Source organism: Micromys minutus (genome assembly GCF_963924665.1).
Source record: "Micromys minutus genome assembly, chromosome: 1".
Lineage (NCBI taxonomy): Eukaryota > Metazoa > Chordata > Mammalia > Rodentia > Muridae > Micromys > Micromys minutus.
In genome coordinates this window covers 178,997,315-179,014,927 of record NC_137969.1, presented here as the reverse complement: position 1 = coordinate 179,014,927, position 17,613 = coordinate 178,997,315, and the positions used below count along the sequence as shown (strand labels likewise).

Sequence of the window (17,613 nt, the reverse complement as noted above, 5' to 3'; positions counted from 1 at the left end):
TGCCTGCCAAGGCCCAACTTCCGATTCTGCCTGGTGTTGATGTCCTGAGGTGATTTAAATCTTAGTCCAAGGCACTTGGCATTTTAACTCTTGCTTTTGCATTGCTTAGGTAGTATTTTTCTCAGGACTCTTTCTTAACCCATGGGTCTGGATTAATTGCTCATCACCTGAGTCCCATAGCATCTGACACTTCTCTATCATAACCATGTGTCTTCATTGTAGCCCCTGTTGGTCAGTGACAAGTTAAGTAGACAGACATACCTGCTTGGTTCACCGTGGTGTCCCGAACATATAGCCCAGTGGCTGTTGAATAAGTCAACATCTCAAAGCTTTCTTTGAGCAAGGAAAGCCAGGCATAGTGGTAAAATCCTGTAATTCCGGCATTTGGGAGGTAGAATCAAGAAGGACAGACTTAGCTACATGTCCAGTTCAAGAGTAGTCTGAACTTAGCATTGTTTAAAAAAAATAGAAATAAATGAATAAAATAAAATAAGCCTTGTGTGAGGAGCTCATACTGTGAGTGAGGATAGGTAGCCTTGGCTAGGGGGAGAACCTTGGAATTGTGCTTGAAGCAGTCTCTTTGCCTTAGGAATCTACCCAGATGAACTCTGTCTTTGATGGAGAAGCCGTAGACCCAGGTAACCAAAAACAATACCACTATGGGAATACTTCTTGTGTTCTGGGCTAGAAGAGTCGGGAAGAGAGTCTGGTATCCTTCTTTTAAATACTGGTCAGCACCTTGGCCACTTATCCATAATGAGACTGACCGTTTTAGTATAACATGGCTGAGACGGGTGGGAAGTGGAGCCAGAACAGACTCATGGGCGTGGCTCGCCCACCGCCCCGCCCCTTATGCCTCATGGCGCCCCACTTTCAGGCTTGCTCTCTAGGGTGTGATTTACTCCCCCACTGCCTATTTACAAACTAGTATAGGAAACTAGTAAATTCAAGAAGTCATATTCTTTTCCCTGATCACTGATCCTTTCTCACCTACCGGTCCTGGTCCTTCCCGCACGCGTCTAGTGCTATCTTATTAGTAGCAGAAGTGGTGAGTTTGGCTACCCCACCCCCAGACCGGGGCCAAGAATTTGGCCGACGCGATGAACATAAGGTAAAGCTGGCCTCCAGAGTTCTCATGGCCCCCTGAAATCAGCTCCGAATTTAGCTCCTTTACACACATCCCTCCGCTTACAAAGGCTCAATTATAGACGTGAATAAAGGGAAGGAAACCAAATTCAGGAGGCAAGTGGGCTGGCTCCCTGCCACCCTCATATGCAAACGGCTGCGGTCCTCAGAAGGAGGATGGCTCCTCTCCAGTGAGAAGCTGCTGCTGTTGGAATTAAATTTCCCTCTATTATTAGGTACTTGTTACCATAATGTGCCCACATTAGCATAAGTGCTGCTGGGATCCTGAGCCTAGACAGGCCACTTGTGCTGCTTTGCGGCAGGGGCAGGGGCCCGGCTCGCCTCAAACCCAGGCTCACAAAGAGACAGCCAGGGAGGACTTCTGCAGTTCTTATGTGCCTGAGAGCAGAAAGGGGGAAGAAATGAGCCAACTGGCCTAATGTGAACAAACACATCAATTAATGTCTGCCGGCTCTGACACAATAAAAATGGCTGCCCCTCCTCACCCCCAGATCCGTTTGTCTGCGTCTACTCTCTGCCAGCCTGGTGGATTCAAAGGCTCCTGCACTTGCTTGATTTCTTTTTATGAAAGCTACCAGGATCTTTTAAAACAAAACTCAAACAGATCCTATTGGGTAACTCCACTAGAAATAAAAACCTGATGTATTTGATGGTTTACAAAGAACTCAAAATTTACACCCCTCCCCCCATCTTGCTGAGCCGGCAAACCTCCCTATCCAGAGAAAAAAACACCGTGTGTCTGAGATGCACAGGCAGGGGCAAGGCAGGCATTGGAAGACTGTCTGGGCTCCTCACAAACTGCCCTCCATCTCAGGGGGTCGCATCTTCTACTTCTAGCCTTCCTCATCCTTCCCTGATCAGAACAGGGGACAGAAGCGAGAAGTCGGTGCAAGTGGAACTGTTTAATCTTTTTGTCTCATATGATTGCTTTATTATCTGCCCTCTAGTGACAGGGGAAATATATGAATTCAACTCAAAAACTGGTGCCAGAAAGTGGAAAGCTCCATTAACCCAGCTGCCGAATGGGCCCGAGCCCAGTACCCAGCACGGAGGCACGGCTGGAGATGCATCAGTCCCTAAACACAAAGGGAAATGACAGGTGTGTATTGGCCAGCCTCTCATGAAGGACCTGGGCAAGCCTGTGTGTGTGTGATGGAGGTGGGGGAGTACCTCCTTAAATTCCACGGGGACAGTAGCAGTGTCAGGTACAGGGGCACACGTGTGGGCTGAAATGACATAGGAATGTTTTCTCTTCAGGCTAACCTGGGCTCATCATCAGAGTGCATACATTTGAGTGCCTAGTTACCTACCCCACTTCGTTCTTCCTTCTTCACAGCAGCAGTCAGCAATCCCTTTCAGCTCAGCCTCCACCTCCTTTCGTCTAACATGTCTGCCCTTGTGTTCACTTATAAACAGAGCTCACGGGCTGGAGAGATGGCTCAGTGGTTAAGAGCACTGGCTGCTCTCCCAGAGGTCTTGAGTTCAAATCCCAGCAACCACACGGTGGCTCACGACCATCTCTAATGGGATCTGACGCCCCTTTCTGGTGTGTGTGAAGACAGCGACAGTGTACTCATCATATACATTAAATAAAAATAAATAAATAAATAAATAAATCTCAATACAGTACACCTTTGCAAAAGACCATGAGTCATTTTTGAAAGACATAGACGGTACACCATGAGCCATTCATTTGCGAAGAAGGCATATGATGTTATTATTTTATTTTACTTTGTTTTATTTGGAGGTATCTTGCATTTGGTAAAGCATGCCGACCTGAGGTGTTTACCTTGTGAGTGTGCAGGCATCTCCCAGAGACAACCACAATTCTCTTCCAGATGAGTTTTGCCTTTTAAAAACTCATAACACTGGGAGACAACCGTGCTGAGCTCACAGTAGGTCTCCAGGTCTCCTCTATCTGATGCCCTTCCACAACTTTGTCCCGATGGATGACAGTGTCACAGAGCTGTAAGGTGGTGGCCCCAGTGCATATCCCAGCATTAAAGACCGAGAGGCCCAGTTGCTCTGCTTCCGTGCTGACTCTTGGGCTTGTCGGTTCTTTTTGTTTTAGCTATTCGAATGAAGATGACTCGTGGAATGAAATACATTTTTTTTCCAAAGCTGAAATAATACCAGTCTGAAATAATATAACCCCTACCTGCTTCTTCCAGCTTCCTGTCATCAACAGATGTAAGGGTATACACACGGGGGGCGGGGGGGGGGGAACTCTACCCAGCGGGAGACCTCAAACTCCATGTTGGCCTGAACACTGAGCTAAAAGTGTCATAATGAGACTGAACAGGAACTTTGCAGCAGAGGCTTAGAAGAGATGCCCAGGTCCCAGTTGCTCTTGGTGTCTTGTTCCCCAGCTCTCGGAGGCCTTACTGAAATAAAAAGCATCCCTCCATGCTGAAAGCCATTTCCCCACGGTGAAGGCCCCGCAACAGAATCCCTCCAGAAGACAAGACCTCAGACCGAGAGCGCAGGGGCAGGCTTTCTCCGTATGCCCGAGCCGGCGCAGCCTCTTAGGAAAAGCAGACGATTGTAAAACTGACCTAGCTGGAGACATGATTTATTAATAACACTGGACTGCCAGGAAACTCCCTTGAATGGATATAAATCTTGCAAAAGAAGGCTGAGGCATTCCCTTGTGGGGTCAAAGGGGGTGAAATAGCTGATTACCCATTTCAGAGGGTTTTTTTTTTTTTTTTTAAGTCTGTGGAGCCCTGACTCAAACACTTTCTTGAGAAATTCTCGGCGTCCATGCAAGTAAAATGACTCCTATGGCAGCATGCAGACCGCTGGGGCTTCATGGCAGCTTACCAGACCATTAAGGATGTTGAAGGTTGGATGTGAGGATGTCTCTGTTCTCTGTGACAGCAGGAGACAGACTTTGAGAGAGCCCAGGGGCAGAAGAGAGCTGATTGTACTCAGCTCAGACCAGAGGAGCCCAGGGATGGGGTAAGAACAGCTGGAGGCTTCAGAGGAGAGAGCACAGCTCTCCCCGCTTCCTTCTCCGCATTAGGCCTTGTGAGTTTGAGGTCCACGGCTGGGAACCCACGGAGCTAGCTGCCTGCCCTTCGTCTGCCATGACAGACTGTAGGCTGCAGATGAACTGTCCCATTTCATTCTTTTAACGGTCTTCGGTTTTTCCCTTGAGATTTAATCTTTAATTCTATTGAGAGAAGGAAGCATGTGATACAAACGTGATGTAAATTTACACAGTCTATAGTTGATAGATTAGGAAATACCCCTGAGAAAAAGCAGGTGTCCCAGTGGACTAGGAGCACTACTCTACAGAGAAGCTCAGGGAAGGCCCACACAGTGAAGGGGGAATCTGTCAGTAGAAGTGTGGAGGGGTCCATTCAGATACCTGAGAGGAACCTTCCAGACAGAGAGCTACAGACAGGCAAGGTGCAGGGAGCGGGGCACAGAGATGGTCTGTGTGGGGTTTTTAAGTCTGTGGAGCCCTGACTCAAACACTTTCTTCAGAAATTGATGTCTGTCTTAGTCAGGGTTTTTATTCCTGCACAAAACATCATGACCAAGAAGCAAGTTGGGGAGGAAAGGGTTTATTCAGCTTACACTTCCACATTGCTGTTCATCACCAGAGGAAGTCAGGACTGGAACTCAAGCAGGTCAGGAAGCAGGAGCTGATGCAGAGGCCATGGAGGGATGTTACTGGCTTGCTTCCCCTGGCTTGCTCAGCCTGCTTTCTTTTAGAACCCAGGTCTACCAGCCCAGGGATGGCTCCACCCACAATGAGCTGGGCCCTGCCCCCTTGATCACTAGTTGAGAAAATGCCTTCCAGCTGGATCTCATAGAGGCATTTCTTCAAGGAAGGCTTCTTTCTCTGTGATAACTTCCGCTTGTGTCGAGTTGATACAAAACCAGCCAGTACAATGTCATAGGTATTTGAAGAGGAGTTTTGACATCCTGAGGATTATTATCATGGCTTTAGCTTTTTCTCCAAATGTGATGGGGAACCATTGCAGGCTCCGAGGGGCTGAAAGCGCCACCGATTGCTGATGTGAGAGCAGATGTAAGGAAAACAAGGACCCGTGTAGAAGAAGACCAATAAGCCGTTATTGGATTAATCCAGACAGGAGACAGAGGTGGCTTGGGCCAGGCAGCAGGGATGGCTAGGGACGGTAGAAATCTTGCAGCTCTGTTTCTGAAGCAGGGTCTTGGGTAAGAAATAAGTGCTGGGTTTTCTCGGATCTTGTTCCTGCAATCAGGTTAAAAGTCCTTTGTGGAATCTGCCCAAGTTACTTTAGATTACGCAACTACTTCCCCTGAGGGCAACACCTGGTATCTAGCCCGCTCTAGCCTTTGCTTTCAGAGATGTATTGGCAGAGTAGAGAACCCTCTGTATTTCTGCAACACTGAGTTTCCTGCCAAGATGCTAAGCAATGCTACCAAGAAACAGAGAGACAAGCTTGGACAGGGCTTCTCAGTCAGAATTCTTCACCTGCTTCCAAGAAAGGCTAAAGGCTCCTTGCTCAACCCAAATAAGCAGTGTGTTGGATTGGCTCGGCGCAGAAAAGTACAGTTCTGCATGCCTGGTCTCCACCGGGGACCTGAGCTACACGGAGGCATGCTCACTTCTGCGCATGACTCCACGTAACTTCTTTGGAGGCTAGCACTCAGGGCTTGACATGCTGCGCCATTCTGTCTCCATAGGTACAGATCAGAAGGCTCACTCCTAATCTTGGGCCTGGAAAACCCAGAATTCTCTCCTAGACGTCTCCAGACCACGGGAGGCAAGGCATGCTTAGAAGCATTGTCATATTTCTGCATCGCGTCTAGGAGAAGCAGACCCAAACACGGAGCAAGTCCAAGCTCTCGACCTCAGCACGCTCAGAAACGTGTTCGTTTCCACGAAGCAGCCTGTGACGGTTCCGGCTTCCTTGGGGCTGGCGCAGCTGCTAGAGGTTCGGTTGGTTAATCTGATTTATAGGCAAAGCTCAGAAGAGCCCCACGCCTGTGCCGCCGGTCTCGTCTGCTCACCCAGTCAGAGCGCGCGCACTCGCTCCAGCTGGCGTGCCAAAGGGCTTTTCAAAAGTAACCGTTTTATTGTGATTTAATTCACCATGGGATTCAGCGTGGTGGACTCTATCCACGAAAGAATGCGGTTAGTACCGCAATTTAATCCTCACCTGTTTTCTTATGCTCACGAACAGTCATCTCCCATCCCCAGGCACTAGCACCTGCTAATCATCTTTCCGTCTTACGGATTTGCCTATTAAGATATTTCATGTAAATGGGAGCCTTTACCATTCATCCACTTCTGCCCTACAAACTTCACTTAGCGTAACGTTTCCAAGACCCAGGCACATTTTAGGTGTATCAGCATGTCATTCGTTTCCTAGCTACATAATTCACAGTTCATTCATTGCGTGCATGCACCACATATTTATTCATTCATTAGTGGGTATTTATTTTGGCCCTTTTCTTCTTTTTGATACCGTGACTATTGCTGCAGTGAACGCTGCCCTACAGGCTTTCACGTGGACACCGTTCTTATTTATTTGGGGCATGTGTCTCAGAAAGGAATTAGCAGGTCATATGGTAACCGTTTTTATGAGAGGCTGCCACATTTCATCCCGCAGTAGTTGCTCCGTTGCACGTTCCGCCCAGCAGTGCATGAGGGTCTCGAAAGGATCTTGAACAGATAGGTGAGAATTTGTCAGCGTGGCTGCAGAGTGTGGTGGCCTTCGGCCCTTCCAAGATCCCGTCCAGTTGGCTTGACGGACGAGAGAGTTGGTTGAGCTGGAGAACCGCTCAGACCAGCAGACACGCCCACCTATAGCGATTCAAAGGCTGCCCTGGACAAGCCTCTGGGTTGCCATGGGCTAATAAGCGAGGCCTCTTCCCACGTGACTGCTGACCCTCACAGCTTTCTCTGAGTAGGGGCTGTTTCATCTCCTCAGGACAGATGAGAAAGTGAAGATTGGAGAAAATGCTCAGGAGCCGAGAGCCAGGAAGCCAGCTGAGCTGTGTGTCCTCTGCCTACACGGGCCTTAGACTTGTGTTCGGAAGGTGTCAGATGACCAGACCCTAAATGAATCTTTGGACTGAAGAGCCTCCCAGAGCCTTGCCCAACCCAGGACTTTGCTTTGGATGGTGTAAAAAAGAAAAGTGTCTGCAAGGGTCAGGGCCAGCTCTCCTGCTCTGGCGGCCTTAGAGCTAGTTCTCCTGAGTTTGCACCAGAGCCTGTTGTACTGTGCTGCCCAGGAAAGGTACAAGGCTCTCCCAGAATGGCAGAGCAGGTGAGGGACGGAGTTGGCTCTGGGCAGCCCTTGGACATCAACGTGGCCCCAGGCATCAGCCCAGACCAGGGACGTCTGCATGGTCTTTGGTGTGACATGAGCCATAAACATGGACTCGGACCTCCGCCGCAAGGCCATAGACTCAGACATGGCGCTCAGGGGCAGTACTGGCCCGGACATCACCAGGGCCTCAGATGGGAGCGCAGGCCTCAAATAGCCCGTTCCGCACATCCTCGAGCATCTCCAGTTCCGCTTGTCTTCATAGTGCACAACTCCGTCTGCTTCTCTTTAGCTCCACCACGTCATAGTGGCGCCCGAGGTGAGAGGACCACATGGCATTACATGCAGCTCAGCAAAGGCAGGCTCTTGACTCAGGTGCCTCCCAAGGCGGAGAACCAGGAGACTTGTTTCTTCCCTAGGCCGAGGGGAAGCAGTTACTTCCGTCTGCCAGCAGAGGCACTGCCCCCTCTTTTGCCCAGTTGCTTCACCCGCCTGATCCAGATCTGCCTCTGGGAAAGTCTTTCCGGGTTGGTCACTCTCCACTTATGAGCAGGAGGTTCCGGGGCGTGGTCTCAACACTTGCAGAGAGCAGCCTCGGGCACCCGAGGGCAGGACCTGGCTTGTTGCCATCTTCCCCAAACCGCAACAGCAATGTGGTTATTGGAAACCAGGAACTGCTGCCCAAACCTGGAGAGGAGACAGCAGTCAGCTATCCACAAGTGGCCTTTTCCAGGAAGGCTCCAGGACAGCTATCATGGCCCTTTGCCAAGCAAACTGTGGCTATTGACCAGGGCATCCCCCAGCTGATCTTTTCACAAATTAATCAGTATTGACACAGCAGTATGCCACAGTGTGTCTCTAAGGACACTCCCGGATCCTGTTTTTTTTTAGTCTTTCCACACTGTTTAAGTACTTCCTACCTAAGTCTGCTACATGCTGGGATACCTGGGAGCTTCCGGTTATCTTCTGCTGAGTGTGTGCACCTGAAGGAACGATCTAGTAGGGAGTTGACACTCAGGGCTAGCGATGGTTCCTAACCTGGCTGGGAGTCACCACGACATCACAGGATCACAGTATTAGGAAGGTCGAGAACCACTATGCTAAAGAGCTGCCAGCTTCGTGGCTGGTACTGTGGCAGAGGATAGTCAGAAGCAAAGAGAACACTCCGCTCTGGTTGTCCTGAATGACCTGAGGGTTAAAGGAGGCTTCTGGGATGGGGACTTTGATGGGAAATAGGTCACAGTGTCACTGACAAGAGAGAGAAATAGAAGAGGAAGAGAAAGGAAGAAAGGTAGGGACAAAAAGAGAGACCCGAGGCAGGTAGCTCTCCCGCTGTTCTGGAAGCCCCCCTGCCCATAGTGGGGCTGCCAGGAGCAAGGACAACCTTCCTTCTCTCAAGCAGGACCGACAAAGGGCAGCTGAATCACACAGGATTTCTCAAGAAATAAAAATTCCTAGCACACCCCTGGGGCCTCGGGGAGAAAAACTGACAACGTGTTGATTGAAAACAGACCCTTTTCAGTGGAAGGCCTGGCTCGCACAGGTTCACAGCGACACCTAGTGGTCTCCTGGCGCATCTGCCGCCTCTTCAGAAATGGTGACTTTGTAGGGTCCACAGGGAGAAAGGTTTCCCGTCTAGGCTCAGATTCTGTCCACAGTGTAGTGGACCATGCCACACTCCCAAGGTGAAGGGGTGGGCTTCAATACTGTCCTTCCAGGCACTTCCCGGGAACTGTGCATTCTTGGCACGCTTGAGACGTTCTGCAGTGGTCATCATTTCCTCTGGCCTTATTCTTTTCATTTATTAAATATAACTATGTGTTGATGACACTAATGTTTTCCACCAGGAGATGTTTTATGGTCGAGCTATGTGTTCAGAAGATAGAATGACTACGCTCCTGTGTTAGGTCGAAGACCTCTGCTTAAAAGAGAAGGCTTCACATCTTTCAAAGTAATAGCACATAAACGAGTCTGTCCCCTGCCTGTCTTCCCCTTCGCTTATGCTCTGGCTAATATGAGGCTTTCACAGGGGCAGAATGCGCTCAGTGTTAGCTCAGTGTCTGGAACATTGCCATTACTCAAAAAAAAAAAATCATAACGAGGGACTTTGGCTCCTTAATAGAGCAGTTCACAGACATAAGCAGAAAGTTAAGTTTATCAGCTGGAGTAGCCTAGAATCCTGCAAAATTTATCAAGCCAGAAGACCCTTGCCAGATTCTCATTTGTGGATGGGGAGATGCTCTCTGTTGGAGGGAGCAGCTCAGAGCAGCTTTGCAAATGGCTCTGACTGGCTGATTAGCTGCTTGTGGGGGTTCCAGGGCGATTAGGGGCATAGCCTTGCTTCAGGTCCACCTGGGGGTCTTCTTTATAAGGAAACGGTGAGCTTCCTGTCAGCCAGTCTCATCGAGAAGAAATATCTTCAAGTCACATTTTTAATTCAAGTTTGATTGGCCAGTAGTCTTAGAACTGGGTTCCTTTCGTTAGAATAAACATAGGTTCGTGGTATAATTGGGAGGGTCCCTGTGGAAGCAAAGAACCTTGGCCTGAGTTTTTAGGGATATTCTAGTGGGCATGGTCTTCTGAGTGCCAGCTCAGCATTTTAATAGTGTTCCCCAAACCTGGGGAATATGGCGCTGCTTTGGAAATGACTCACCCAAAGGTCCGTGGTAAAAGTATGGCCCCTGCTCCAGGGTGGTGCAGTTGGAACTGGGACCTGGGACAAGGGGTTTAGGTTGCTGTGAATTTTTCCTTGAGGGGAATTTGGACAGCCTCTTTCTATTCCCCTGCCCCTGGGGGTAAATACTTTTCTCTATCTTGTGCTCTCTGCCTTTACCATCTTGCAAAGGTCTTGGACTGGATCTTCTAAGACAATAAGCCAAATGAAGCATTTTATCTTTATAAGGTAACTGCTTCAGGTGTTTTGTTATAGTAACAGGAATCTGGCAAACTGCCATGTTCTAGAGGCAGATACCAGTGCTCCGTTGCAGATAATTCTGATCTAGACTGTGCCCATCAGTGAGGTACCATGAGTCTGAAAGAGTAGGAAGCCAGGGACTGCTCAAAATGAGATTGTCTTGGTGATGGAGGTAGGGTGGGGCAGAGGGACAGTGATGCTCACAGCAGCATGTAACAAAGACCTGGCGCCAAACAGATGTAAAGCTGAGTGCTGTTCGTTGACTCGGAGCACAAGTTGCTTTTTTACCCTGAGCCACATGGAGACTTTATGAGCCATTAAGGTGTTTTCATAAAGACGACTTCTGTTTAAACCAATCATAGTGAAAGCCTCGTGTCTGTAAGAACCTCAACTGACAAATTCACCAGAAAGTGTTACAATGACTGAGATCAGGGAGCAATGCTTGTCATGCAGAAAGCTCTGGCTTAGAACTCAGCACTGTGTGACACGTGTGCATGTAGACACACATGTGTGTATACACACACACACACACACAGAGAGAGAGAGAGAGAGAGAGAGAGAGAGAGAGAGAGAGCGAGAGAGAGAGAGCACACTAAAAATCATTTGGTAGTTAAAGAGGTTGAAAGATCTTTGCCTACTTGAGCTGGAGTGATGGCTGCCACCTATTCAATGTCTCTCAGGCACAACCATTTCCTATGTCAGTCCATTGTGTTCTGGCGGGGCTCACAAAATTTGCTAGATCTATAACTAAATATTGATCCACACCAGGCTATTCCGATGGCTGCTGCTTTCAAGTTCTGTGACTGTTCAGTCATGGATGCATCTCCCAAGGTGGACCAACGAGACCAGGGCTGGAGTTACCGGCTGCCAATCTGGAGAGTCAGCAGGACTGGCTACTTGACGGGCCAAGGAAAGGGCCTGCCAGTCAGCGATGGCTGCAACTGGAAGGGAGCTGTGATTAATGCTGTTCCCAGAGTGATGTTGAGCACGCGTGTCCAGCGTTACCTCAGTTGGACCTGGCCTTAGATCACTTTCCCGCTGTAGAAATCACCAAATGCCTTTGTCAGCTTGTCGAGTTGGTTTTTTGTTACTTTAAACCATGGGTTTCTGAAGAAAATGATGGCCCGTGTTCAAATAGGAGATTTTCTTGGCAATCCTTTAAAGGGATTGAATCACCCTACTTACTTTCACCCTACTTACATTCACTTAACCACTCTTCCGGCCTATGCCTTCACTGGAAGGTAACTGATATGGAATTGCTCCAGGTAGGGTTTGGCCCTTTGTAACTTATCCAGGGAGGCATCCAGGGAGGGGTTTGGTGGTAGAGAGCAGATTGATGTTTTAACTACTGAGGGAGTTTGGTCCATGCATGCACCCACTTGCCCTCTGCTCTGAAGTAAAGAAATGTGAGGCTCTCCCCAGAAGCCAAGCAGATGCCAGCCTGTACCTTATCTTACATTTTCTTGCCTCTAGAACACTGGGCTACACAAATGCCTTTCCATCTGCAATGACCTAACCTCAATATCCTGTTACAACAGCAGCAAACGGATGGAGACAGGCCCCGACCGTGCTGTCTTCTGTATTAGCACCCTGGGAAACATGGCGGTGTCGGCATACACTTGTCCCCGTGAATGTGTCTCCTGCCCACAATGTAAACGTGTGCCAATGTAAACGTGTGCCATCCTCCAGGAAGCAACTCCTCTCAACACCCTCTCTGACAAACACTGTTGTAACAACATCTACCTCCGGTGCAGCAACCGGTCCATGTTTCCCAGGAAGCACAGAGTGGAACCCACCTGTGATAGGCATGCTGCCAGCCTCTGTAGGCAGGCCCTTGGGTTCGGAACTGCTGCTTGGCACTGTGGCATCGGCATGCCTGTGTGTCTGCACTTTGCGTTTGGCTCTTCTGCATGTATCCATGACTCCTCTTTGCTACTGGTTGACTCGTTTTATTTCTGTTCTTAAAACCAGTTTCCCGAAGTATCTGTCTGTGAGGTCATTTTCCTCTGGTTGGGGTATTTCCCTGGGAAGATCTGACCTTCCTGGAGACCTCTGGGGCTGCCTGCACTCTAAAACCCTTGCAGCAGAGGATGGCAGAAAGACCACATCTAGGCACCTTGGACTTGTCCTCCAGCTCCATTTTTCTGCCAATAGACACTTCAAGCATGTCGAGCATCTTCTGGTTCCAAAGAAAGTAGTCAAGGAAACAGCTGGCTCCAAGTATACAGCCTGAACACGGGCCGTTAATGGAGTACAGACTGCATTAAGCTGAGATTGGCAGAAGTGTCAAGCTTCTCTGCTTGATGTCACCGGGCTACTGTAAGCACAGTGACTTGAAGTCACCATACTTCCAATTCATGGAATGGCATGGAGCGGCCCCACCCCCGCCTCAGCCTGGTTACATTGCTCTAAAAAAGTGACCCATCAATACAGGTTGTCCATCCAAGGCTCTGGGAGAACTAATCCATAAATGAGTCTTTGATTAGCTCGGCGATCCAAGAGGCTGGCAATGTGTTAAGATCCGTATCTGGAAGGTGACAGCTGGGCAGATCCAGGGCTTGGGGACTTCACTGAGAACATCAGTGTGAACATGGTCTGCAGGCTGCCAGACTGCACAGAGCCCACCTAACCCTGTAGCTTGGGTAGAATTTAGAGAGCAAACTCTCCCTGGAATGTTCAACCTATGATGGAAACAACTCCTCGTTTCACAGACAAGGAAAATTAGAAAAGACCACGAATTATAAACAGTTTCAGGGTCAAGATCTGAGACTATCTGTGTTAGTTAGGTTTTCTATCTCTGTGATGAAAAATGACCAAGCAACTCAGGGAGGAAAGGGTTCACTGACTTACACTTTTGTCACTTACATGTCATCATCGAAGGAAGTCAGGACAGAAAAGCAAGCAGGGCAGGAGCTGATGTAGAGGCCATGGAGGGATGCTGCTTCCTGGCTGGTTCCTCATGGCTTGCTCAGTTTGCTATCTTGTAGAACTCAGAACCATCACCCTGAGATGGCAGCACCCACAGTGGGCTGAGCCCTCCCCCATCATCACTAATTAAGAAAATGCCCTACAAGCCTGCCTGCAGCCTAATCTTACGGAGGAATTTTCTCAACTGGGGCTCCCTGCTCTTTGATGATGCTAGCTTGTGTCACGCTGACATAAAACTAGACATCACAGGAGCCTTTGTTCTCCTTGCCCGACTAACCACTTCTGAAGTGGTGGGAATTATGGACTTGCTTGGGATTTATTGCACCAAAAGCCCCATGGACAGACTTTGCTTTCTGCATGCCTTAACTGGTGTCCTCAATACACATGCAGCTTCAGTAATAGTATTTGTCCTAGAAAGGGAACAAAGCCGGTCTGGGTGACTTTTCTGGCTTTCAGTTTCTATAGGGAAACTCTTGGAGTCTATGTAAGTCTAGATTCAAGACTCTTTAAGTTTGGATGGGAACTCTTCAACCCTTGGGATGAGTCAACATAGGCTCACTCAGCTGAGTGTTCCTTGGCTTGACCTGTGTGCCCAGTATGCTGAAGTGCTGAGTCATGACTGGGATGGAACTTCAAAGCCTCTGGTTTTAATCTTTTAGAATAGCTGAGCTGCCGCCATTCTGTGTTCATAATATGCTCATAATATGAACATAATATGGTACTGGAGTGCTCCTTGTACCACATGATGTGCAGAGCGGCTGTCTGTCCCTTGTTCTTAGCCCAATGCCTGGCCAGTGTCCCTAAGAAAAGGAGGGAGCTTTATGAAGAAACAGTCTCTAAAGGGAAGCAGGGGTTTCCCCAAAAGAATGGCTGCCCTGTGCCAACCCCCCAGACACCATGCCAGCTGCCTGTGTCTAGGGCTTTCTCTTGGGGTCCCTCTCGGTGGTGGTAGGGTGCTGCCAAGAGTTCTATTTAAGGAGACATTGCCACACACACTCATTTCTCAGAAATGGATCTACAGCCAACTGTAAAAGCTTCTATTCAAATTAACCATTCAAAAGTTCATATTCAGATTAACAGGATGGGAGAGAGAAGGGGTTAGAACACCTGAGGGGTCTAGCAAGGTATGAAAAAAAATGCATGGAGATCAGAGTACCCGATGTTTGTCTCACCTACATAAAATAAGACAAAGCGATGAGACAAAACAGTAAATCCAGGATCTGATCACTGAGATCATGAAAGGCTCTGGAATCTCTCATTTCTTTCTGGGCCTCTGCTTGGGAGGTCACTGCAGGCTTGGCAGGAGCAGCTCAATAACCATGGTGTTCCTGTAAGTCACCATTGACCAAGACAATTAGTGTACATACATCATGGACTTTGACTGACTTGAGGACCTCACACCCAAAGGGCCTCTAGTGCTTAGTCTGCTGCTTCCAAAGGGAGGTCAGGGGCAGTGCCGGGAAATATATGGCCTCCTGGGACTACCCAGCAAGGAACGGGCATTTCAGAGTTCCTGGGAGCCATCTGCAGTGCCTGAATGGTAGGCTACCAGGGTTCAGCTTGCTTCTGGCAGAAAAGGCTGTTTATAACCACAGCAGGTTTTCTCCACCCAGACATCCCAGTGCCTAGAGCTTGTGCAACCCCTCTGCCTGCAGCCAAGTATCTTACCTGTTCCCCGTGTACCAGAAGTGTGAACTCACAGCTCCACACTGTGAGCCCAGCAATCCTGGAAATGGAGGCAGAATGGGAGGCATACGTCTGCTTTGTTGCTTATTCTCTTTTAGTCTTGTGATTTGCCTCACACTTTCATCCCCACGACCCAGGTCCAACCCTTAACCCATGTCATGTAACATTATGGAATGCTCGACATGTAGGAGGAAACTCAAAATGACCCTACTTGGAACATGCCTCCACCTCCGCCCCTAGATCAGAAGTAGTTCTGAAACCTCCCTGTCTGAGCCAGGAAACCTCCTGACACAGCAAAGTCACATCACCCTCCGGAGACACAAGGCCAAGGGAACCGTAGGCATCTTGAAAGAGTTCTGGGGCATCCCTTGGGAGAGGACTTTTACAAGGAAGGGACTAGAGATCTGTTTCTGTCCATGCCTCTGGCTCGGTTCTCATTTGTCCCTTCAAACCACAGGCCCCATGTGACCTCAGCACACATGCCACCACTACCCACTTTACTTTGAAGTCGATCACCCGCCTTCCCCTAAAGCATGTTCGTGTCTCCCAGAAGCCGGGGGTTACGGAGAACAGTGGCCTTTCTCATGGTCCACCACAAGTGTGCCTTTGTTCACACCAAGGGAATGTTTCTGAGTGTTGGTGTGTAGCTTGTATTCTTGGGAAAATCTTCATCACCTGATCAAGTGGAAAGAAGGATGGGTCTCCTAAAGTCATCCCTCGACGCATATCATATGTAAGATTAAACCAGCTGATGTGGTTAGGGAACAACACACGCATGCCTCTCACTGAACTTCATCTAGTCCCACAGATGTGTTCTACTTCCTCCCATTGCAGGGCCTTTGTCCCTGAAACCTTAATGTCTGGAATTCTGTCTTTTACTCATTCATTACACATGTTTTTGGGCATCAGCTATATGGCAGACACTTCATCACAAGATTCTGGGTAGACAATAAGACATGGGTAGAGAAAATAAAACTATTTCCAATAAAAGGTATATGTTTTAAAATGAAAATAATATTTCCAGTCATTTGAAAGGAAAAAATTTAATAATAAAAATTTAATAATAATAATAATAATAATAATTGCTTCTGAAATCTATAAATAATACTCATTGCTTCAACATAAACTTTGCCCAACCAGGGAGGTGGCTCAGTGGTTAGGAGCACTGGCTGTTCTTTCAGAGGACCTAGGTTCAGTTCCCAGCTCACAACTGTGTGTGATTCCAGGGATCTGAAGTCTCTTTTAGTCCCCATGGGTAACAGGCAAGCATACAGGAGAGATACCCACACACACAAAATTAAAACTTTGAAAAATATGCCCAACTATGTTCTAGATGTAAAGCTACAGACTTTATAAAGTGAAAGCATTTAACAGAAATAAACCTCAAGTGTTTTTCTCAAGGATCATGACTCTACCCATGTCTGTTTTTAATCCTAATAATTAATATGTACTTGATGACAGAGGCTCATGTTGCTAACCTGAACACAAGACAAAGCAAAGCCCATTTCAAGTCTAGAAGGTGATGGTTAAGAAATACCCACGGTTGCTCTATCATCCTGCCAGTGTGGACTACTTGATTTCCTCCCTGTTCCGAAAAGAGCTGGACATCACTCACAACTCTCCAGTCTCAAAGTTTGAGAGCTCTCCTCATGTCTGGATCTGCATGTCATAGTGATGCTCTTTGAAAACACACACACACATATACACATACACACACATACACACATACACACATACACACACATACACACACATACACACACACATACACACACACATACACACACCCCTGAGGTCCATTTCTATTGGTAAGTACTGCATAGCTCCAGCTGCATTTAAAGAGCCTCAGTTCACACCTCCAGAGTCAACTCTTTCCTAAGTCCAACTGCTCCAACCTACCTTTAAGAATATCCACCCTTTGCTTAAGAATTAAGAATTGACTTAAAGCCAAGAGCAGTTTGCTGTTCTGGTTTGATTTTGCTCTGTTTGTTTTGTTTTGTGGCCTGGAAACTAAGAATGATTTTAAATGGAAACCATCTGAAGAGGAATAATTTTACAGCAAATGGAAGTGACACAAAATGCACACTTTGGGTCTCCGAGTACTGACTCACAGCCACATTGCCTCATTTGCATATTGTAGCTGCCATCACCCCATGACTGAGCTGATGTACTGCATTTGAGTAGTGTGGTCCACAAATCTTAAGTCTGTGTATCTCCTGTGTGGGGGTGAGATGACCTGAGAGGGAATGGTCTTATTTAAAGGTTGGGTGGAATGGGAAAAATCTAGTTTTTCAGAGCCTTCTGTTTGGCCAGCAGGAGCATCCACTGAAACTGCTGCTCACTGAGTTCCTGCCATCTCATGTATGGGTAAACTGATCTCCAATAGCTGCCCAGCAAGCATCACCATTGGCCTGGCCCAGGGGTGCTAGTAGGTACTGGCTCAAGGGGTACAAGCTTGGAAAAACTCACCAGCACCAGGGCTGGAGAGATGACTCAGTTAAGAACTCTCTGCTCTTTCAGGGGACCTGGGCTCAACTTCCAACACCTACACGGTGACTCACAACTGTCTGTAACTCCAGTTTTAGGGCACCTGACTCTTTTACCCTCCTTGTGCACCAGGTACATGCTTGCTACATAGACATATATACAGGCAAAACACACACACAT

The 17,613-nt window shown here is 48.1% G+C and overlaps 1 protein-coding gene across 1 annotated transcript in view; it reads left to right on the top strand.

Annotated features, from left to right (window-relative positions):
• Positions 1–2,242, top strand: part of CDHR3 (cadherin related family member 3) — a gene marked incomplete at both ends in the record, with an annotated part of 54,964 nt that extends 52,722 nt beyond the window's left edge. The window contains 2 exons of the mRNA XM_080911993.1: positions 590–638; positions 2,094–2,242. Coding sequence (XP_080768119.1) covers positions 590–638; positions 2,094–2,242 — 198 coding nt within the window. The remainder of the gene's footprint in view (positions 1–589; positions 639–2,093) is intronic.
• Between the last annotated feature and the right edge of the window lie 15,371 nt (positions 2,243–17,613).